Source organism: Coregonus lavaretus (genome assembly GCF_964263955.1).
Source record: "Coregonus lavaretus genome assembly, chromosome: 34".
Lineage (NCBI taxonomy): Eukaryota > Metazoa > Chordata > Actinopteri > Salmoniformes > Salmonidae > Coregonus > Coregonus lavaretus.
The window spans coordinates 31,823,727-31,848,780 of NC_140021.1; the positions used below are offsets into that span (position 1 = coordinate 31,823,727).

General features: G+C 41.9%; 1 protein-coding gene across 1 annotated transcript in view; it reads left to right on the forward strand.

Moving 5' to 3' along the window:
- Positions 1 to 1,545: 1,545 nt before the first annotated feature.
- Positions 1,546 to 25,054, forward strand: part of LOC311109122 (POU domain, class 6, transcription factor 2-like) — a gene marked incomplete at both ends in the record, with an annotated part of 124,661 nt that continues 101,152 nt past the window's right edge. Inside the window, 2 exons of the mRNA XM_084151933.1 lie at positions 1,546 to 1,717; positions 23,024 to 23,121. Of these exons, the coding sequence (XP_084008059.1) occupies positions 1,546 to 1,717; positions 23,024 to 23,121 (270 nt within the window). The remainder of the gene's footprint in view (positions 1,718 to 23,023; positions 23,122 to 25,054) is intronic.

The window sequence follows — 25,054 nt, forward strand, 5'->3', positions numbered from 1 at the left end:
AGCGAGTAAGGCCAGGCTCAGACAGAGGGGAAAATGTGTTTACCTCACCGGGCAGAGAGGTGCATTGATGCGCAGAGTCCCATATTTAAGTGGTCCACAAATGAAGCCCTGATGACAAGAGACATTGTTACCAGGGATATGAGTATTGACCAGCCGACTCGCCTTTCGATGACATCTTAAACTATTTCTATTGATTAACATTTTCATAGATTATCATGTGTCATATCAAAGCCCCCCCGATTCCCCTGATGAGCGCATTAAAAAGGCCCATCTGGGCAGGAACACATCGACCTCCCTGGCAGGCGTGAGATTAGTGGTGGACTGGCGCATGGGCAAGGTTGACCCCCCTCTCCCTCACGCCATACATGCTGGTCACCTGTCCCCATCTCCAACCCATTTAGACTGAATGTTCTTATCCATAAATAAGGCAGCGTGAGAGGGACAGAGTTTTACCCCTCTGTGTTCCTGCTGTTCATTGTGTGTCTCAGAGCAGGAGGGAGGTGGAACAGTCTGAGGAGACACAAGGGAGGCAAAGAGGGAGGAGAGAGAGTGGAGGTGACATCTCCAGTGCTTGTCTTGGGAGGCAAACTTAGGCTTGAACCCTCAGTGGCTATTCAGATGCACCAAGGTCGAGGAGAATGTTTCTGGTTTTGTAGCAAGCGTCATGCACTAGCTGGTCTCTGCTCTGTGGTCGTGAGCATGTTTTAATTGGTTTCTGTCAGGTTCTTTGGACATTCAGAAGATCATTTTGTAAAATAATTGTTTGGTCATTCACTGGAGCTTCATTTAGGTATGTGTGCTTTTTGTTGGTTTATTTTTCATTTGGTGCACTTTTACATAGTTGCACATCAGTAGCAACATATCTTCATACATTACTTTGTTAGTAATTAACTGACAGTCATTCTAATTCCCTCCAGCTTATGGTGGTTTTGTTTTTGTGAGACATTAGAATTACATTTTTGGGAGGACCAGTGATACGCATTGATCTATTCCTGCTCTTGATTGGAAGAGGTCTTAATCGTTTGCTGATGTTGCCTCTGACTAATGATACCACCTTTGACTTCATGCTCTTAATTAAAATATCAGGCAGGCTTTACTTTTGAGGAATTCATTAACTGTCTACGTAGATACAGTACGTCAATATTTCTAGGTACAGTATGCATGTACAGAATGTTGTGACATGTATGTTCTGTGGGTATTAATGAGCCTTTAGAGGTGTGGAGAACCTTTAAGGCTGCAGAGTATAATGGCAAAGCCAAACAATCCGTAACCGCTCTTCACCAGGCAGTTTGCAGCCACCAATATCAGCGGGAGCAGCACCAGTCTCAGATAAAAGAGAGAACGCTGTAGAGAGAGGGAGGGGGAGGGAGGGGGAGAGTGATGAGTGAGCGATAGAGGGGAGACACAGGGGTAGAGAGAAGGGGAGTGTAGGGGGGTAGACAGAGAACAAGCCAGTGTATAGTAGTGTGTGAGAGGCTGCGAGGCAAATCTAACCACGTTCTGTTGTATTCCCCACCTGGGCTCTCCAGCTCCCTCCAGGATCCGATGATTACAGGGCAGTTGAGCAAGCCGCTGCTCTCCCTGCGCAGCGAGATGAGCGCGGCAGAACTCCGGGCAGAGGACAAAGCGGCCACCCCAGACAGCAAGCTCAACGACGAGCCCCTGCTCCTGTCCTCCGAGGCCACGGAAAGAGAGGACACTCCTAACAAGCTCTATGGTGAGTCCATTGACAGGACAGCTCTTGGTCTCTCCTCTCCCTTCAGAGACTGGTCATGGCACAAGAGGCCAGGGAAATGCTCTGTTTCTGAGTGTTTTGGAAAGGGCGTCTGAGACCAGGTGCTGCTGGAGCAGGTGCTGGAAGAGTGTGATGGACCAAACTAAGTTGAGGTGCAGGGATTCAGGGAAGAGGTGGATGCAATAAGGTTGGTTGCCTGAGTTAAGAGTATGCAGATGTGGAAGATAAGTCCTTTAGGTGAGCTTTCAGGTGACATGGTGTTTTACATGTTCATTATGTCATTACTTTTTTCACTGGAAATATCAATTAAGTCATGTCCTATAAACTGCTTGGTGTTTTGTTATGAGTCTTGTGTTAATTGATTCATTGATTTCCTTATAGGCTACATTTTGAGAAGTTTAGTTGTGGTAATTTTCAAATAAATTGTTGTGAGAGTCGCAATCAGCTGAATACTCAAAATGTCACACTGGAGTTGTTCAGGTAATTGTGTTTCATAATGTGTATTTAGGCCTACACATTTAGGAATTAGTGTTTGTATAGTTTACATTGATTAGATTGGTAGGAAAGTGACCCTTCCTTTCAGAAACAGCTTGGAATGTCTTGGAACGTGACGTTTTGTAATTTGTAGCAGTGAAATGTGTGAATGTTGTGACAAAATATTCTAAATAAGAGAGGATTTTAGGCTATATTTTATCAGAAATGTGTGTGTGTTCTCAACTTAAAAATGCCTAAACATTGAACAGTGGTGAGGATCTTTGGCTTTGGTTTTGGTTTGTGACATTTCCTTGCGCTTGATTTTATCTGCAATGGTGGGTCATCACAATTTAGAATTTCTTAAGCAACTAACAAATGTTTTTTTGTAGGTTAATTGCAAATACCGTTATGAAGATTAATTGATATTTCTAAAAATGATATATGGTAAACACATTTAAATCACTCAATCACAGCAATTTAGAAATATAAATGAAAAATGGCCTATTGCTCTGATAGGGAATTAGATATCCTTACCACAAGTAGAACAATAAAATAGATACTAATTAGTAAGAAATGTATGTGATTTTGAATAGAGAAAATATATATAGATTTTTTTTAACTCGCCAGTTCAATCTTATCTCTCTCATTAATTCCATGTTCAGGTTCAATTACAATTATGATCAAGTTAATTAATATGCTTTTAATTAACCTAATGTACTTATCCAGAGAGTGTAATTTAATCCTAGGTCATAAGGATGAATCAGTAGATCTAATGAGATTAAAACAATTGTTTTGTATAATGAAACTATAAAGACAATTACGCTATGTCTAATATAGACAGCTGTAACATGTAGATTCAGTCTCAAAGTAAAGGTTAAAATGACCTCATTTCACTATGTCTAATATAGACTGCTGTAACATGTAGATTCAGTCTCAAAGTAAAGGTTAAAATGACCTCATTTCACTATGTCTAATATAGACTGCTGTAACATGTAGATTCAGTCTCAAAGTAAAGGTTAAACACTACCTCATTTCAAGTTGTTTGTTTGGATTTTGGTCAGATCCTTTTTTAATGGAAGTATTAGCATTACGTTTTTAGTCAATGCTGTCACAAAATAATCAGAATAAATTCAGTCACTTACTAATCCTTATTTACACCAAAGTATTAATCAATACATTTTTTGTACCAACAAAATAAGGATAATAAAAAACAATGTAGCGATTGTAACATTGTGATATGTAATATGTATCTAAGATATTAATTTATGCTTTTCAAATGGAACCAAATAGGCTACATTTCTTTCCTAACAATTGTTTCAGGCATTGCAATTCGATTTTTAAAAATGAAATGCATTAATAGAACAATTACTGTATGTCATGGATGGTTTAAAGTATACTTTTTGTGTTATCCTGATGATAGCGCTTTTGATGCTATACTATCACTGAGAAAACAGTATGTAATGCAGTTACAGCGTGTGCCCTTGGTGTCAGTAGATAATGGATGGGATATGATGTGGTCTATTTAAGACATTTTACACAGTGAATTTCATCAAAGGCTATTTCAGGGTAGAGTAATTTTACACTTAGTACACATCTAAACATGCTTGTAAGGTTATGAGTCAGTACTCAGCATTGAGGATGTAATACATCTATTTCTGAAAATGCCCATGGACATCATTGTAAAATATTATTTCAGTCCATAAACACCCCTTCAAATTACAGTAAAGGTATGCTTGTCCGGAGAGGCTTTTCGAAAAGTGACTGAATTGTGTCTTCCAGATATTATTGGATACAAACTACTACAGTAGTACTAATACTTGATTAAATTGGTAGTAAAATATATATATTAATATTAACATAATACATTATAAACATAATAATGATAGTATAAAAACCATATTGTTCTGTAACATGAACATCCTATGAAAAAGCAGTAGCAAAATAAACAATCCCAAAACAGTACACTGTGACTCTGACGAGAAGAGTGCAGGATTGTGAGTGTCTGCAGTCACCATATGTAGGGCTCTATAAAATCTGTTATAATTTTTTCCTGATTCCGTTTTTTCCAAAATTCTGTTTCCTCCATTTAGTTTTTCCAGGTTTCCGGTTTCCCCAGTTGTTCAGGTTTTTGCTCTCAAAATCACACTTTTTCAGATAGAAAACCTCTGAGATGTTCTAAATCCACAACAACGCTTAAACCACATCAGGATCCAACTTATGAATTTTGGGGGAGTGTAGTCACCCTTTAATTCCAGTGCGCACCTAGCAAGAGGCTAGCAAGAGAATGTTGTTTAGCAGTGTTTCTGTAGCGCACATGTGATGGTAGAGTTTGCAAAACAAATACCCACTGGATTGATGCAAATAATCATGATATAATTTTGCCAGATAAGCATAGGCTACTTTGTAGTTATTTAATTGAGAACGTTTTTGGGAAAGCCTTTCCATCTACCAGAAGACTTTTCATTAGCATCATCGCTACACAAAGTGGTAGACGCTCACACCGCACACACACAGAAGTGGAATTCACGTTGCCTCTTCAGAAAGTTGCAGGAAATTTGAATCCCTGATGCATTCTGTTCATGTCTTATAATAAACTTAGGCTAATTAAAACATTTTCAATACATATAGTTGATTCCCTACTAAGTTCAAGAAATTGTTTTATATTGTTGAATTCTGTTTAATGTCTGGATTCCGTGATTCCGTCCACGTTCTCCACATCGTAGATTGTTATAGGGCCCAACATATGGCATTAGGTGTAGATTACTCTGTTTGGCACTACACTAATACAGTGAAAATATGTGTGAAAATGTTACAATCAAAATCCTAAAGCTACAGTGTCTTCAGAAAGTATTCACACCCATTGGCATTTCTCCACGTTTTGTTGTTACAGCCTGAATTTAAAATGGATTAAATTGAGATTTGTGTCACTAGCCTACACACAATACCCCATAATGTAAAAGTGCAATTATGTTTTTAGACATTTCAATGAAAATCTGAAACGTCTTGAGTCAATAAGTATTGAACCCCTTTGTTATGGCAAGCCTAAATATACTGAACAAAAATATAAACGCAACATGCAACAATTTCAAAGATTTTACTGAGTTACAATTCATATAAGGAAATCAGTCAATTGAAATAAATGTATTAGGCCTTAATCTATGGATTTCACATGACTGGGAATACAGATATGCATCTAGGAGTGTGGATCAGAAAACCAGTCAGTGTCTTGTGTGACCACCATTTGCCTCATGCAGCGCGACACATCTCCTTTGCATAGAGTTGATCAGGCTGTTAATTGCGGCCTGTGGAATGTTTTCCCAGTCCTCTTCCATGGCTGCGCGAAGTTGCTGGATATTGGCGGGAACTGGAACACGCTGTCGTACACATCGATCCAGAGCATCCTGAACATGCTCAATGGGTGTCATGTCTGGTGAGTACGCGGGCCATGGAAGAACTAGGACATTTTCAGCTTCCAGGAATTGTACAGATCCTTGCAACATGGGGCTGTGCATTATCATCCCTTTGAGCATGGTGAAGTTATTAATTACACTTTGGATGGTGTATCAATACACCCAGGCACTACAAAGATACAGGCGTACTCAGTTGCCAGAGAGTAAGGAAACCGCTCAGGGATTTCACCATATTCACCATATTTGTCTGTAGGTGTATTTGTTTGTGCGTGTGTTTGTTTCTCTATGCGTGTATTTGTCTGTTCGTGTATTTGTTTCTCTGTGCGTGTATTTGTCTGTTCGTGTATTTGTTTCTCTGTGCGTGTATTTGTCTGTGCGTGTATTTGTTTCTCTGTGCGTGTATTTGTCTGTGGGTGTATTTGTCTGTAGGTGTATTTGTCTGTGCGTGTATTTGTTTCTCTGTGCGTGTATTTGTCTGTTCGTGTATTTGTTTCTCTGTGCGTGTATTTGTCTGTTCGTGTATTTGTTTCTCTGTGCGTGTATTTGTCTGTTTGTGTATTTGTTTCTCTGTGCGTGTATTTGTCTGTGCGTGTATTTGTTTCTCTGTGCGTGTATTTGTCTGTGGGTGTATTTGTCTGTAGGTGTATTTGTCTGTGCGTGTATTTGTTTCTCTGTGCGTGTATTTGTCTGTAGGTGTATTTGTCTGTGCGTGTATTTGTTTCTCTGTGCGTGTATTTGTCTGTTTGTGTATTTGTTTTTCTGTGCGTGTATTTGTCTGTTTGTGTATTTGTTTTTCTGTGCGTGTATTTGTCTGTGGGTGTATTTGTCTGTAGGTGCATTTGTCTGTGCGTGTATTTGTTTGTCTGTGCGTGTATTTGTCTGTGTGTGTATTTGTCTGTGTACATGTTTTGGGATCAGACAAGGGGACGATAGTGTGCAGTCTGGCAGTGGTGTGTGTGTGTGTGTATTTGTCTGTGTTTGTGTGTCTGTACAGTTTGCGTGTTTTGAGATTAGACAAGGAAGTGGCGTAAGGTGAAGATAGTGTGCAGTCTGGCAGTGGTGTGCTCCGTTGTTACTTACTCCTGAGAAATATTTGGGGGGAGGGTTCTCCAAACAACCTCTCAAGTCCTGATCATAGTACGGCTCCAGCTGTCAGTCAAATGAATTTTTTAGGATATCCCAGGGCTAAACTCTCCAAAGCAAAGACTGGGGCACCAGGTAACTAATTCATCTCAATAGTGTTACAATTCTCTGTAATAAGCATCAAGCCTTCTTTCAGTTCACCTCCAGACTCATGATTACATGTGAAGCCCGCTGGTCCATGTTTGTCTGTACATCTTGCGCTCTATGTCTCTCTCTTTCTCTTTCTCTCTTTCCCTCTCCCCCCTCCAGGAAATGAACTGTAAAACCTACAAATGTTCTCTCCGCTGTCAAGTGGGTGCCCCCCAACAAAATTTAGCTTAGGGCCCCCAAAAGGCTAGGGCCGGTTCTGACTGCATGTGTGGGTATGGATTTGGGTACACAGACCCGCAAGCTATTGCGGCCCCTCATGATGAGTTCCGATTTTTTGTGTCCCCCACCCCCATCAAAGTTGCCCATCCCTGCAATACACCTTTCTAAAACGGCAGTCTTTATTTTTATAAAACTTTATTTAACATAACTCTATTGTCATTTCATATTTAATGTCAATTCACCTGCTGTCTCCTTTATTGTGAATTCAGCGGTGTGTTTTGGTAGAGGAAGTCTTAAGATGTGGCTGGCCCAAGCTGCCCTGGTGTTTCTTGTGAGGCTGATGGAGGGATGGTATGGCTCTGCCTGTAGGCTGTGCCCGGGGTGGAGGGGGGTGGGGTGGGGTGGGAGGCAGACTGGCTGGCACGACTCACTTGCCCTGAGACTAGGCACAGCTTAGAGACAGTCAGGATATGTGGTGCAGTCAGGAGATGGAAAAGAGAGAGAGAGAGAGAGAGAGAGAGAGAGAGAGAGAGAGAGAGAGAGAGAGAGAGAGAGAGAGAGAGAGAGAGAGAGAGAGAGAGAGAGAGAGAGAGAGAGAGAGAGAGAGAGAGAGAGAGAGAGAGAGAGAGAGAGAGAGAGAGAGAGAGAGAGAGAGAGCTCAACACCTCTCACAAAGCAGCACAGCTCCCCTACATGTAGGCCACAGGGCATAATGGATGACAGGAGGATGGTTTCTCAAAGAAGGAAAAATACTAATGTTATGCCAAGGTTGTACTGTATCTATGTATCACACACATGTTTGTTTATGCATGTTTAGCCGAAAGTAACTTACTTTTATAAATGTGCAGATATATTAATGAGATTGATTATTAATTTCTTCATCAAAAACAAATACAATTAATAGACTTCAAGTCACGGTACCTGTTGAGAGAAATCCTGACTCTTGATATGCTCAGTTACATTTTGACCCCAGCTCATTATCCAAGAAAATTCTAGTAATTATTTCAAGCTATGATTGTCCATGTATCTCCACACTACCCTTGGGATTTAGTATGTATGTATTAAGTCCAGCTCTTTAAACAAACCCCTTCTGCATAATGATAATTGAGCTACTCATATGAGCCAGTTCAGATACTCTAGATTTCATTTGGTTAAGAAATCTGGTATTAGACAAAATCCACAATATTATTTGCTGTTGACGGACTTAAGAACTTCCTAACCATTTCTCGAGGCGACTCTTCACAGTGTTCGCTGAATCGCCTGTTTCAATTACTAGAACAGCAAAGGAAAGTGTATTATTTTTGTGCGTCATTATCATCAGTATGTTGGTGGATGGTGACAATGTACTCAAAAAATGCACAATACAGGTTCACACCATCAATCTGAAAATATCCATGCAGCGGTCAACAAACACATGTCCTTGGCTGTATGGGTGAATGCGCCTACAGTTGAAGTCGGAGGTTTACATACACCTTAGCAAAATACATTTAAACTCAGTTTTTCACAATTCCTGACATTTAATCCTAGTAAAAAGTCCCTGTCTTAGGTCAGTTAGGATCACCACTTCATTTTAAGAATGTGAAATGTCAGAATAATAGTAGAGAGAATGATTTATTTCAGCTTTTAGTTATTTCATCACATTCCCAGTGGGTCAGAAGTTTACATACACTCAATTAGTATTTGGTAGCATTGCCTTTAAATTGTTTAACTTGGGTCAAACGTTTCGGGTAGTCTTCCACAAGCTTCCCACAATAAGTTGGATGAATTTTGGGCCATTCCTCCTGACAGCTGGTGTAACTGAGTCAGGTTTGTAGGCCTCCTTGCTCGCAAACGCTTTTTCAGTTCTGCCCACAAATGTTCTATAGGATTGAGGTCAGGGCTTTGTGATGGCCACTCCAATACCTTGACTTTGTTGTCCTTAATCCATTTTGCCACAACTTTGGAAGTATTCATGGGGTCATTGTCCATTTGGAAGACCCATTTGCGACCAAGCTTAACTTCCTGACTGATGTCTTGAGATGTTGCTTCAATATATCCACATATTTTTCCACATATTTTTCTTTTTCTCAAGAATGAACCAGACTTGTGGAGGTCTACCATTTGGCTGATTTCTATCACCTTGGCTGATTTCTTTAGATTTTCCCATGATGTCAAGCAAAGAGGCACTGAGTTTGAAGGTAGGCCTTGAAATACATCCACAGGTACACCTCCAATTGACTCAAATGATGTCAATTAGCCTATCAGAAGCTTCTAAAGCCACATTTTCTGGAATTTTCCAAGCTGTTTAAAGGCATAGTCAACTTAGTGTATGTAAACTTCTGAACCACTGGAATTGTGATACAGTGAATTATAAGTGAATTAATCTGTCTGTGAACAATTGTTGGAATAATTACTTGTGTCATGCACAAAGTAGATGTCCTAACCGACTTGCCAAAACTATAGTTTGTTAACAAGAAATTTGTGGAGTGGAAAAACACGTTTTAATGACTCCAACCTAAGTGTATGTAAACTTCCGACTTCAACTTGATATTCAGCTAGGATGCCAGGAGCTATAGAGTGTGAATGTTCAGAATTCACCAAGTATAAATAGTTTAAGTGATAACTGTAGGTTTGAGGCAGCAGAGGAAAATAGCCAAAAGAAAACACTTTATTCAGTGACTCTTCCTGTGGCAACACAGTGAGAGAGTTCAGATTCAGCTAGGTAATTTTGAGGATTTGCTTTGTATAGAGTAGAGTGCTGCTTTTGGCTTTAGTAGGATTTTTTACAGTTAAGTACAAAAGTTTGATTTCTGCGGGGGAAAAAGTGTTGATTGAAGTGAAGGTGTCAACTTTCTTGGGGTTCTTGAGTTTGGTTGATTGTTGTGAGTAGGCTATTTTCTCTTGTACCATATGGTCTATCTACTAGAAACTCATGGACAATATGGACACAGATATAAAACATTTATACTATATATGAATACATTTTTTTAAAAGTTATTCAAATATAAATTACTAAAGCTACGATAGATTTTCTGTTAATTACCAAAATGACTAAAGATACTGGTAACTTTGGTAAATGACCAGTAGCTTTGCAACCTTAGTTGTGAGTGCCCAGGCAGTTGTATGAAAGGAAACACTGGTAGACAATGTCATTGGGAATAATGTTTGTCTACCACACCTAGCCATGCTTCCTATAAATGGTTTCTCTCATTTATAAAAGCTAATTTCTCAAATAGTCTTCCACTCCAGCTATCAAAAGCCATGAGGCACCACAAACATCCTTAAAAGTGGACATTAGGTGGGAAAGATGTGGTTAGCATCCCCCCCCCCCACACACACACACACACACACAGATTCTGTCTTCCCCTCTCAAGCAAATCTCCCCCTTTCAAACATCAACAGACAAGATAATAAGACACTCAGAGCACAATTCGGTATTATATTCCGCAACCAAAGGCTCATCTCTTGTCAGTTTGCATTTACTCTCCCAAGGATGTGACGCATCTATCATCATGCTGTCAAATAGAGCCGGAACGACAAGGCCACTCATTTTCTACACTTACTGTCTACATGAAATGGCCTGCACTTATACCGATTCTGCCAAAATGGAGGAACATTTTCAGAAAGGTCACCTACAGACTAAAAAGATGAGAGAAAAAGGAATCTTCTATCGATTTATGCGATTGGGGGTCATTCCGAAGAAAAAGTCTAGAAAGACTACTGTATAAATCCTTACATTTCTTTATTTGTTGTATTTCGTAAGATCAGTTACTCATTCATTTCGATAAGATAAGATATTTATGACTACATGTGGGCTTTTTTGCACTCCGGTAACTCATTAAAATCACTTAAATTAATTGGATTACTGAAGTGATAGTTGATAGTCCTTAATACCAGTATAAAATCACTAGGAAGAAACTGTTTACTTTTATTAGAATCAGCATGTATTTAATTTCATACCAACATTCTCTACAACTACTACTCCCACTTCCTCCTCATCCCCTTGTCCCCTTGTTCCCTTGTTCCCTTGTTCCCTCGTTCCCTTGTTCCCTTGTTCCTTTGTTCCCTTGTTCCCTTCAACTTGCCTTTCCCTCCTCTGCATACACAGACACACAATGCTGGAGACAGCCCTCCATACTTAGTATTTTTCTGTAATCAGCTTAGTGAGAAGGGTGAGTGAGTGGAGATATTTGGCTGCTTGGTAATGCAAAGAGGCCTGTAACGTTCTGCTGTGCTGGGGTTAAGTAATAAAGTGGTAGAGACAGTGTGTAAATGGGACCGGCTCAGTACAGTAAATAAGACGAAGGATAAAGAAGGCGGAGAGAGGGGGAGGACTAGGAGTCTTTCTACACTGGAGGTGGATCTCATTATGAGGATTTCAGATGTCTGCGCCGCAAACTTGAACAGCGGCTTAATGCATGCCTATAAAGCAGGTGTAATACATTCTCTAATGCACCCAGAGCGCCCAGGGGCAATCCTTGCCATCGTCACCATCACAGCTCAGATAGCAGCATTGAGGAACAAGAAGGAGATGTTTCTGAGATGGACAGGCAAAGGTCATCTGTTTTACAAATAAAAAACCCAGTCATGTAGATTACATTGAGCACATCAAAGTGACTGACATTATAATCCATCCAATATATTGTGCATAGACAGTAGAAATGAATTGTTAACCTTTGTGTTGCTTTTACAAGGAAATATTGTGAAGCAAATGACATTGAGGGCAAATTTGCCAGTGGTAGAGGAAATTTAATGAATATTAAAATGCACTTCATTCTTCTCTCAGTATGCTCAGTCTTTTTGAGGTGAAAATAATACTTTTCAAATAAATATGTATTTCATAGTCTCCATAAACAATATCAACAAGCTCTTCATGTTGGACTAACAAAGAAACGTCACAACTCCTTGGTGTTGACACGGTCGGTGTTGTTGGGATAGAATTGAAGCTGGGAAGGGGTCACATTTTCGGGATTGGAAATTACAATGTTGTCTTTGACTTGTGTGGCGTGAACCAGAGATGTATCCTTCCTACAGTCCATGTGTCCTTCACAAGGCTCTATTATTTATAACTCTCGCTCTTTGAGCAATGACCAGTACTAATGCATAACCTTCTGTCCTTCTGGCTGATTCGCTTCCTTTGAAACCAAAGATTGAGGGAAGAGGAAAGGGTGTGTGGAGAAGGAGGGGGTGCAGGGGAGGGGGTGCGGGAGAGGGGGTGCGGGGGATATTGGGCAGTCGAGATCCAGGCTATCGAGAAGTTATTATGTATTTTCCCCTTCACATCTGAGGATGTGGAATAACATTCTGATGCTTCTTTTCTTGGGGAATGGAGTTACGGGGTTCAAAGTAATAGTCTATCCCGTACATTCCCCTCCCTCCGCAGCGTGACTGCACTATGAGGATGTTGTGTGCTGCTGGGGAAATTCTGTTAGAGCGCATGGAGGGTTGGTTCTCGGTTCTGCCTCTCCCATCCGATGTGGAGGCAGAGTATTGGGGGGAACAGAAGCTCTGTGGGACAGGGGGGCAGAAAGTGGGACATAGAGTCAGCATAAGTGTTGGATAGCCTGAGGGCCTGGGGATGATGTGTCAAGTGTGGCATGTGGGTATCTAGTAGCCCCCCTCACTGGCCCCCGTCCCCGTCCCCGTCTCCACCCACAGACGCTACTGGCTGCCTCTTAATTGTCTTGCCGCTGCTCTCGCTTGGCCAGATGCAACACAGGTTGACGGGCAGCCGCTCTTTGGACGCGGTGTGTTCACCATACATACTATGTGCTGTCTATGTTCTGCCTATTTAATACTAGGGTTGTGAATGTTTCACATAGATATAACTGTTTCTTTCCTTGATACTTTTGAAATTAATAGCATATAATGATTAATCACTTATTTGCTATTTTGAACATGAAGCCGCATTATTCCACAAATTTCCTTTGTTTGTGACAGAGATAACGAAAGATCAATTGAAACCAGTGCTGTGAAGTAAACACATTGGATGGAGATCCAGACAGAGGGCCATGGTTGAAAGAGAGACCCTCTTGCAGGACAGGGATGAAGGGGCATCAGATCAGGCGGAATCCTATTACCACAAATATAATTTAAGTAATTTAAGAAGAGTTGCCCATCAAGAGAGGGAGGCACCTCAGTATTCCCCTCATCTCCTAACAGGCTTAAAGCCCTCTCAGGCAGACCCTGATTTCACCATCCATGCTGCACTGATGGACATAAAAGGATGAGGAATAATTTGGGATTGTTATTTGTCTCTTTCAACCCTGAGGTAATCAGGTTGACCTTGCTAGGGGAATGAGGAGAAGGCAAAAGATGTGCTCATGTGCAAAGTGTTCTACTCCCCTGAGAGCTTGCCTGCACAAATGCCCTCTCCCTTTCTCTCTCCAACTCTCCCCCTCTTCCTCCTCTCCCCCCCCCCCATCCGTCTCTCTCTCTCTCTTCATCACACCCTCTCTTTCTTGACCTTTGAGATTACCATTACCCCTTCTCTCCAATTTACCTCATCCTGTCTCCCTTGTGCTCTCCAGCCTTCTTGGCTCCTGGTCCCCTTCACTGCAGAGGAAGAGGCAGGTAAGAGCAGGCCTAGAGCACTTCCCTGTCTCAGAGAGCCTGTTGGAGGGAGACCCATGGCCATGGGAGAGAGGATAACTATGGGAGGATGCTACTTCCCTGTTATCAGTTACATCTACATACTGACAATGACCAGTAACTACCATTGAGTAGCAACAGTGGAGTCTACACTTCAAAAACATAGTTTTTACCCTATAATAATTTCTTCATGGAAAGACAGAGACATTAGTCAGTCTCTATACCTCCATCTCTCTCTCTAACTCTCTCTCTCTGTCACTCTCACCCTGTCTCTCTCTCTCTCTCTCCCTCTCTCTCTCTCTCTCTCTCTCTCTCTCTCTCTCTCTCTCTCTCTCTCTCTCTCTCTCTCTCTCTCTCTCTCTCTCTCTCTCTCTCTCTCTCTCTCTGTCCCCCCCCATGTTTTCCAATGTTGTCCTGTAATTACTCCAGAAGTGGTTGAGGAATTGCTGAGGTGAAAAATCCAATTCACGCTGCCCAGTGCTTTGCTTTGCCTACCGTGTAATACCTTGACTACATAATTCCACTTATTGGTGGAATAATTAATGAATAAGATATTTTTGCCTGTAAACTCTGGAGCCCCTTGCAGTTCTCCTTGCAGCTCCTTGCAACTCTAGCAAATCAAACTTTAATGTGAAGGGCCCAAAGAGACTGGCCCCTGCGCTGGGCCCTTAATTAAGGAAATGACAGCTCTCCAGGCTCCAGCGGCCTATAATGTAGCTAATGGTATTACAGGCAGCCAGCCACTCAACAGTCAGTCTCTGGTGTGTTCCGACTTCAAAAACGCTATTGACCTGTAACCAGCCAGGCTCTCTTCTGAGGGTCTCTAAACAGAGTATTACTTTCCTGTTCATCAAATCAAATCAAATCAAATTTTATTGGCCACATGCGCCGAATACAACAGGTGCAGACATTACAGTGAAATGCTTACTTACAGCCCTTAAACAACAGTGCATTTATTTTTAAAAAAAAGTAGAATAAAATAAAAAAAAGTCTTGAGAAAAAAAGAGCAGAAGTAAAATAAAATAACAGTAGGGAGGCTATATATACAGGGGGGTACCGGTGCAGAGTCAATGTGCGGGGGCACCGGCTAGTTGAGGAAGTTGAAGTAATATGTACATGTGGGTAGAGTTAAAGTGACTATGCATAAATAATTAACAGAGTAGCAGCAGCGTGGGGGGGGGGGGGGGGGGCGGGGGCGGGGGGGGGGGGGGGGGGGGGGCAGTGCAAATAGTCCGGGTAGCCATGATTAGCTGTTCAGGAGTCTTATGGCTTGGGGGTAGAAGCTGTTGAGAAGTCTTTTGGACCTAGACTTGGCACTCCGGTACCGCTTGCCGTGCGGTAGCAGAGAGAACAGTCTGTGACTAGGGTGGCTGGAGTCTTTGACAATTTTGAGGGCTTTCCTCTGACACCGCCTGGTATAGAGGTCCTGGATGGCAGAAAGCTTGGCCCCAGTGATGTACTGGGCAGTACGCACTACCCTCTGTAGTGCCTTGCGGTCGGAGGCCAAGCAGTTGCCATACCAGGCGGTGATGCAACCAGTCAGGATGCTCTCGATGGTGCAGCTGTATAATTTTTTGAGGATCTGAGGACCCATGCCAAATCTTTTCAGTCTCCTGAGGGGGAATAGGCTTTGTCGTGCCCTCTTCACGACTGTCTTGGTGTGTTTGGACCATGATAGTTCGTTGGTGATGTGGACACCAAGGAACTTGAAGCTCTCAACCTGTTCCACTACAGCCCCGTCGATGAGAATGGGGTTGTGCTCAGTCCTCTTTTTTTTCCTGTAGTCCACAATCATCTCCTTTGTCTTGGTCACGTTGAGGGAGAGGTTGTTATCCTGGCACCACATGGCCAGGTCTCTGACCTCCTCCCTATAGGCTGTCTCATCGTTGTCGGTGATCAGGCCTACCACTGTTGTGTCGTCGGCAAACTTAATGATGGTGTTGGAGTCGTGCCTGGCCATGCAGTCATGGGTGAACAGGGAGTACAGGAGGGGACTGAGCACGCACCCCTGAGGGGCCCCCGTGTTGAGGATCAGTGTGGCAGATGTGTTGTTACCTACCCTTCCTCAGGGAGCCTAACAAAGAGGACCCGGGGTTATTGGCAACACATTATACTCAGGGTTATTGTTGAGGGCTTTAGTGTGCTCAATGAAAGACAGAACAATGCTATGAAAAACACTTTGTAAGTCTGGAGTTTAACACAAGGTGCTTCCACATAGGGATACAGGTAGAACATTCTTGAGCACGTAATGTTCTGCCACTCAGAACTATAACCTAATGTAGTGCACTATACAGTACTGTATGTTTTCTGTCCCTTCTCTTATGCATGGTATTTTGAGATATAATACAGTATGAGTAGGAACTGGGGAATAGGGCATTCTCTCTCTCCCTCTTTCTCCTCCTCTCTCCCTCTCTCTCGTGTGTGAATACTTGTCTGTGTGCCAATCCCATAAAAGCTATGCCGTGTCAGGCATTTCAGCAGCATTAGTGAAATCAATGGCCAAACAATCCAGCACAATTGGTCTGGTATTGACAGAATTAAACCTTGTGTATGATGTGAATTGTCATTTATTTGGCCCAGTATGATGCTCTGACCCCCATCATCAGTGAATCTCTATTGATTGCTGCAGCCTGAGCTTTCACTATCATTTGTTTAGCACTAAACACTGATAAGGAACAACAACACATATTTCCATAACAAATAGAAACTGTATGATAAGAATGTATTTTCTTTCGAATGTAGATATTGTGTAGATATTTAATAGTAGAAAATAAGTCAGAATAATAAATATACATTTTTTTACAGGATTTTTTTTTGGGAGATTAGAAGTGTAGTTTTTGTTGTCATAAATATACTACATCTCATGTGAGACCAGCTACGTAAATAAACAACATGCACTGAGCCCTGCTTTTGAAAAAGAGCCTTTACTAAAAAGAGGGGTTGGGGCGTTGATGGCCTGGTTGATTTTGAAAAGCTTGAATCGTTACCGCAGCTCTCTCTCCCACATTTGACAACTTATATAATGCATCGCTGCTAAAACAACAGTTTCCCGTGTGTATCAAGGACTGCCAACTCGTTCCTAATATTTGGTATACTCAGTGCATATTTAAGTATTTTTCTGCTGTAGTGGGGACAGTAACATTAGAACTAAAAAATAATAATAATACTTTAAAGAAAAAGTTGTATATATTTTTATTTTTATGTTTAGTTCACATAATTTTTAAATATTCATCAAGTGGTCTGTAAAATAATAAAAGTGGCAAAAACAAACGTAGACATTAATAAATGCATTTCTATAGCTTCCAAAATATATATTTTTTTATGGCGGCCCTGTGTAGCTCAGTTGATAGAGCATTGTGTTTGCGACGCGAAGGTTGTGGGTTCGATTCCCACGGGGGGCCGGTTTGAAAAATTTATGCACTCACTAACTGTAAGTCACTCTGGATAAGAGCTTCTGCTAAATGACAAAAATGTAAAACAGCTTAATTGTTAACGTTTCTTTTATGGACAAAAATAGATTCAGAAATGCACTGGGGCAAAAGCTAACTCGGGACACAAAGCCTTCAATAACACCCATTTCATTGACATGGTCAAAGGGTAAAGCAGTTGTTGCATTAGAGTAGGTGGCATACTGATTGCTTTATGAAATGCCGGCTTATTGTTTTGTGCTATGGTGTCCTCGGGGCAGCACTCTGTATTGAGGAGAGAGACGGATCATGTCAAATAAATGCAGCTCTTTGCACCCCATACAAAGCCTTCTGCCTTTTGTGGGCATTGAAAGTCTCTCCAGTCGCCACTTAGGTGATCAATGCAAGATAATTTATGTAATGTCCAATATTGAGAATATTTCCACACCATAAGACATCTCAGAACCCCACCCCAATTACTGAAATAGGAATCACTATTGGTGTAAAGTGTAGAAGAGATGACAGTGGTTAGACTAATGTGGGAGATAGTTTTGGGTTATTCAGTTGAGTTAAAAACAGCACAAATACATTACAAAATGTTATTTTACATTAACAAGCAATAAGCTCCTACGGTCAAGGCAAAGTCTATGTACTGCAATGCATGGAAAAGGGTGACAGAGAGAGGTTAGCTATTCAAAATAATATAGTGAACACATTCATCCTTTCAGTACTGGATTTTTGTGCACACAATAGTTAATGTATAAAATTGTCATCAAACATTATTTTCAGCAAACATTTTATCATTCCACGTGCCATTATTGCTATTGTCAGTCCAGCGTTACTGTCCAAAAGGGAATCCACTGAAGAAACCTTCACATTATATAAACTGGTTAAAATAACTTAAAAGGACAAATAACCTAGTAATAAAAGGGAATTGAAGATGGCCTCCCTGGATATTTCTCCTGTCAGCTTTTTAATTTTGTTAAAGAAATCACACCCAACACCTGAGGGAAAAGATGTGCATGTGCATTTATTTATTATCGATTCCTTTCCCAGAGGTAAACGTGTTAACGTCACAGATATTTGCAGAGGGATCAAGCTTTCTCTTAACATCCGACTAAGTTATTGTGCCTGAATGAAAGGCATACAGCAGTTATTTAATAAGCCATAGCCCTCTGCGCTGCTTATCAAATGGAATATATTTTTCACTACACCAACTGCATTTATGAGCCACACATTCATTTCTTATTGATGGTATTGTCATGCATTCTGTAAACTCTGATTCACTCATCAATAATAGAGCCGAGTGATTCTCTGATTAGGGGTGGATGCCAGAGTCAAGCCGTTGTTATTTCATCTCTGATAGTGAGATGGAATGGATATATGCTAATTAGATGAACTGCTGCTGCCAATGTTCAATTCTACTGTCAAGGTTGTTGTGCTCTGATATGACATTTGATCATATGCAGGCTTGTATGCCTTGTTGTCTAAATTAATTAGCAACTAGTTATGTCATTGAATAATGTCTAATATGTTCATGAATACGAATGAGATCCTCAATTCACTCGTGAATTCCGCTTTTCCTTCTATGAAGAAACTTGTCTTCAAAGACATAACATTCAGTCAGTAGTACTGGGTGAATTGATGTCGTATAGCTATGAGAACGCCTCAGGAAATAGAGACCCTTAACCAGGCTCATCATCATGCACTTATTTTAACCTCTGTTGGATGTTTGCCCCAGAGTTAGGATGAGACGAGGGTTCCAGTGTTCAAAGCCAAAGACATAGTTTCTTCAAAATTTGTTCAACGTTTTTTCTTCTCTGCAAAGATTAAAGGCATTAGGTTGGGCTATGTTTGACTCATAATGGGTGAAATTGGTAAAAGACTGTACCATCTAATGTTAAGTGACTGCAGGGTTGACAAGCTTGGGTTTATGTGAACCAATATCTAGATGCAGGACCAGTGAGCCAGAGGTAGAAACCAGCTCGAAATGCGGACTTGTCCCCAGGGCAATTAAATCAAGTATCAAATGCTTAAGGCTCATTTGATGGGTCATGCCATTCACCAATTATTTGGATTTTATGTATAGATGAGATGATGTTGGATGGCGGAGTGGAGTTTTGGACGTAATGCACACATGTGTACAGTCCCAGTCCCACACAACCAACCAGCAACGAGATCTTGACAGCAAAGACTTCAATAATACAAAGATTATGGTCTGAATGGAACTCTCAAACCCAGTGTGTGCGCTTTCACGTCTATCTCCAGTTAAGTTTAGAATTCAGGAACAAAATGCTTTTAAAAAAATGCACTCTTTACTGTGTGTCTGTCAAATGTTCTTGGTCTTTATAATATTAGTCTTTTGAAGTTTGTTATTCAATTTCGAAGGTCAAACTAAGATTTTTCAAGATATTTATTTTTCTTCCATAGGCCTCTTGTAAATTGCCCAAATTGAAAAGAGATACATTTACATTTTAGTCATTTAGCAGACACTCTTATCCAGAGCTACTTACAGTTAGTGAGCGCATACATTTTCCATACTGGCCCCCCGCGGGAAACAAACCCACAACCCTGGCGTTGCAAGCGCCATGCTCTACCAACTGAGCTACAGTTGTATTCATGTTCTTTGGCTTTCTATAGAACTCTCCCACTCACTTTGTTTACTTCTTTTATAAACTTGAATTAAAGTTTTTGAGGGAAGTGAGTTAGAATGTGTTGTGATACGATAAATTGAATTAGTTGTGTAGTAGCCTACCATTGATGTATGACTGCATTTAGAGAGAGCTCAATTTGCAGAGACCTTTGTATTGATTACTTCTATTGACTTGTGATATTTGAGGTTTACGTTCTTTGGTCAATGAACTTGACTTTTGTAAAGAATGGACGTTATAAAAGTTATAAAAGCCCATGTGGTATGAAAGCAAATAGTTTATCATTGAACTACAGTTGAAGTCGGAAGTTTACATACACCTTAGCCAAATACATTTAAACTCAGTGTTTCACAAATCCTGACATTTAATCCTAGTAAAAAATTCCCTGTTCTGTGCTCCCATCTTCACATCACCAGTTTCCCGTAGGCTTTCACTGATGGCGGTCATACAAGTCTGGGACTCTGGGAGATCTTCGCATCCAGTTGTAGGATTGTCATTTGTTGCTGTTTCTGTAACTCAAAGGTTTTACTGGATGGGGTTGCTAGCCCCATAACCAACCGTCCACCATTTCTGGTTTTGGGAGATTTTGGAATTGGCAGCCAGGTGAAACAAAAAAAGCTGGTACTGTGTCCAGATGCATTTTAGCTAGCTAACCAAACCAAAAAGTGTTAATCTGCAAATCAGTGGCTCAAAGACACCAGATACAGTTGAAGTCGGAAGTTTACATACACCTTCGCCAAATACATTTAAACTCAGTTTTTCACAATTCCTGACATTTAATCCTAGTAAAAATTCCCTGTCTTAGGTCAGTTAGGATCACCACTTTATTTTAAGAATGTGAAATGTCAGAATAATAGTAGAGAGAATGATTTATTTCAGCTTTTATTTCTTTCATCATATTCCCAGTGGGTCAGAAGTTTACATACACTCAATTAGTATTTGGTAGCATTGCCTTTAAATTGTTTAAATTGGGTCAAACGTTTCGGGTAGCCTTCCACAAGCTTCCCACAATAAGTTGGGTGAATTTTGGCCCATTCCTCCTGACAGAGCTGGTGTAACTGAGTCAGGTTTGTAGGCTTCCTTGCTCGCACACGCTTTTTCAGTTCTGGCCACACATTTTGTATAGGATTGAGGTCAGGGCTTTGTGATGGCTACTCCAGTACCTTGACTTTGTTGTCCTTAAGCCATTTTGCCACAACTTTGGAAGTATGCTTGGGGTCCTTGTCCATTTGGAAGACCCATTTGCGACCAAGCTTTAACTTCCTGACTGATGTCTTGAGATGTTGCTTCAATATATCCACATAATTCTCCTTCCTCATGATGCCATCTATTTTGTGAAGTGCACCAGTCCCTCCTGCAGCAAAGCACCCCCACAGCATGATGCTGCCACCCCCGTGCTTCAAGGTTGGGATGGTGTTCTTCGGCTTGCAAGCATCCCCCTTTTTCCTCCAAACATAACGATGGTCATTATGGCCAAACAGTTCTATTTTTGTTTCATCAGACCAAAAAGTACGATCTTTGTCCCCATGTGCAGTTGCAAACTGTAGTCTGGCTTTTTATGGCGGTTTTGGAGCAGTGGCTTCTTCCTTGCTGAGTGGCCATTCAGGTTATGTCGATATAGGACTCGTTTTACTATGGATATAGATACTTTCCTCCAGCATCTTCACAAGGTCTTTTGCTGTTGTTCTGTGATTGATTTGCACTTTTCACACCAAAGTACGTTCATCTCTAGGAGACAGAACACGTCTCCTTCCTGAGCGGTATGACGGCTGCGTGGTCCCATGGTGTTTATACTTGCGTACTATTGTTTGTACAGATGAACGTGGTACCTTCAGGCGTTTAGAAATTGCTCCCAAGGATGAACCAGACTTATGGAGGACTACACAGTTTTTTCTGAGGTCTTGGCTGATTTCTTTTTTAAAAAATACATCCACAGGTGCACCTCCAATTGACTAAAATGATGTCAATTAGCCTATCAGAAGCTTCTAAAGCCATGACATCATTTTCTGGAATTTTCCAAGCTGTTTAAAGGCACCGTCAACTTAGTATATGTAAACTTCTGACCCACTGGAATTGTCTGTTAACAATTGTTGGAAAGATTACTTGTGTCATGCACAAAGTAGATGTCCTAACCGACTTGCCAAAACTATAGTTTGTTAACAAGAAATTTGTGAAGTGGTTGAAAAACAAGTTTTAATGACTCCAACCTAAGTGTATGTAAACTTCCGACTTCAACTGTATCTGATTGAGGATACTTTTTCAAAGTTGAATGTTTAATCTACAGTATACAATATACAATAGCTAAGCAGTAGGGACCTATAAAGATTGCACTATAGTGGCAATGCACTTTTCTAGTAACATGTTATCACACATGATGACTGAGTGAGGTCACAAAACCCTTTGGATTAGCCACCCACAAGCTGAGCATGAGCTGTTGAGAGATGCTGAGAGAGAGTCAACCCACTGGGAAAAAACGGTTGTTTCCACGTCATTTCAAGAAAATATTTTCATATTTTTTTCACCCAACTTTTAACCTAAATCCAATGACATGGTGAAATGTTTTGTTGATTTCATGTTGAATTCACGTTAGTTGACAACTCAATCAAATGTAAATCAAAACTAGACGGTGAACTGACATCTGTGCCCAGTTGGAATGGTCAGTGTCTGTATCCCAAATGGCACCCTACGGGCCCTGTTCAAAAGTAGCGAACTACATAGGGAATAGGGTGCTATTTGAGACACTGGGCACCCACCCACCCTGAGTGGCTTTGTTTTCCCTCCATCCATCACATCACACAGCAGGCCAGGCTTATTATCATGTCTGTGTCTGATGTGCGCCTCCGTACTCCACTGTGGCTTCGTAGCAAACAGGTCTAACAGAGTCTCATAGCCGCAGAGCTGCTTGTGGTACAAGGGGGAGGAGGGGGGTTAGATGGGTGATGATGCTCAGCGATGTAAATGGAGGAATAATGCGGAGCCGGGCCCCACATTTTATGCAGTCCCGTGGCCATCCATCCCTCATTCCTCAGCTGTAATCGGGGCCGTCGTGGGAGCGCCGTCCCCCCGTCAATGAGCCTCTCAGCTGGCGGGTCATTTATTCAGGGTTGATTGTGAACGGCGGCAGTGCGTTTATTGATAAAACACTTAAACACATAATCCTCTCCCCTTCGCACTCGAGGCTGTGTGATCACAGCTGGCTATATTTGTGTGTGCATGCGTGTTTGTGCATGTTTTACGATTGTTTTGATGTTATAGTGGATTAAAATCTCTCTCTCACTCCCTACCTCCTCCCCCCCTCTCCCCATCTCTCTTTCTCTCCCCCAGGAGCCCGTGATGGCTCTGCCCAGTCTGATGCCAGCAGCAGCCCGTCAGAACAGTGTCATCTGGGTCAGTCTCACCCAACCTACCCGGTAGGACCACAGGTGGGTGTCTCTCCATGTCTCCTGACCTGCACCTAAACACACACACCCAGCACCACACACACAATCACACTAGATACACATCAAAACATGAAGATGATCTGAAAATTATTTCAAATTCTCTGCAAAGATAATCCGTTGAGATGTGACCTTAATGAACATATACCGTTTTTGAATGAATAGAGAGTTGTTTACATTTCCTCTACCCCCAGGCAGCCCTACTAAATAGCTCAATAAGACAGTCAGCGTATGTGATTAGATTTATTGGCCTGGTGGCTCAGCCCTGTTTAATGAATATCTATCTCATTAGTGCTGTCTCACTGTCACCTCCCTGAACACAGTAGTGTGAACAGCCAGCCAGGCAGACATAGGGCTTCCCTCCCTCCTCCCTTCAGCTAATGAGGCCACTCTCCCAGCACTCAGTGGTTGCGTGCTAAAGTACACCCTATTCCCTGTATATTAAAGGGAATACGGTGCTATTTGGGACACAGTACTCAGTGTTACTCAATAAAGGGCTCCGCTACTGAATCAACCCTCATCAGGGTAAACAAAATAGGAAATGTGATGGGAAGAGAGACTCATTCACTGAGTTCCCTGCTGAATTACCACACTCAGCTCAGCAGAATGAACAGCAGAGAACCAGACTGATTAAAGCCACTCTGATAATGAGAGACATGATAGCTGTTTAATTCATGGATGGTAAACAAGGTTATCAGACGAAATAGAAACGCTTTAGTGCAGCTAGTTGTGCCAGTCCCTATGAGCTTCAGAAGGTTGCTCCCCCAACAGTCTGTCTAATATATTGATGCTGTCAGTACAGTCTCAGTGAAGCTAACAGTTTTCAGAAACAAAGGTGCTCCCCATGCCATAACCAATTCTCCTATTTCGGGATCAATATGTTATGATAGATTCTCACTTCGGAGCCGGATATTGTGCGAACAGGCATTATCCGAAGGTAGTTTACCCAACATGAATCCGCTTTTCCCCTGTTCCCCACTCGCAGTTAGGATAACAAAAGTCAGGTATCTCTGTGATTACGGGCAATTGCTCAGAGCCTGACTGGGCTTCCGGGCAGATGGAAGGGCTTGCTGGCCTATTGGGCAGAGAGGCAGGGTATCTCATCCAGGTCTAAAGCGCCACCCAGCCCCACCCAGCCCCATCCAGACCCCATCCAGACCCCATCCAGACCCCATCCAGACCCCATCCAGACCCCACCCAGCCCCATCCAGACCCCATCCAGACCCCATCCAGACCCCATCCAGACCCCATCCAGACCCCATCCAGACCCCATCCAGAGCCCATCCAGACCCCATCCAGACCCCATCCAGACCCCATCCAGACCCCATCCAGACCCCATCCAGACCCCATCCAGACCCCATCCAGACCCCATCCAGAGCCCATCCAACTCCACCCAGAACACATGCAGAGAGGCAGAGTACCTCATCCAGGTCTGAAGCCACATCCAGCCCCATCCATGGCCCAACTCCATCCAGAACACATGGATAAAGTCAGGGTACCTTATTCAGGTTTGGAGGCCCTTCCAGACCCATCCAGGGCCCCAACTCCATCAGAACATGTGCCTGCTCCCTGGGAGCCCCACTCCTCAACACTCAGCTGTCAGCCATGCCAAAGGCAGTACCACACCATCCCCACTAGACCTGCATTGGAGAGACAGGCAAGACAAACAGAGAAAGGAAAATAATGCAGAACTATTCACACAGACACCCAAAGGGAGCAGATTGGGTTGTTGACTGTAATTCTCTGGCATTTTAAAGGACCGTTTTGTTGTTATGCTCTGGAAATGTAAACTCACTTTGTGGTGGTGGCCAGGGGCTAGTTTCTCAGATTCAATTAGTACTCACACTTTACATGTTTTACAGAAGCAAGTTAGGTAGACATGGAATACATTTCTGAACTACCCTCCTCTGCTCCTCAC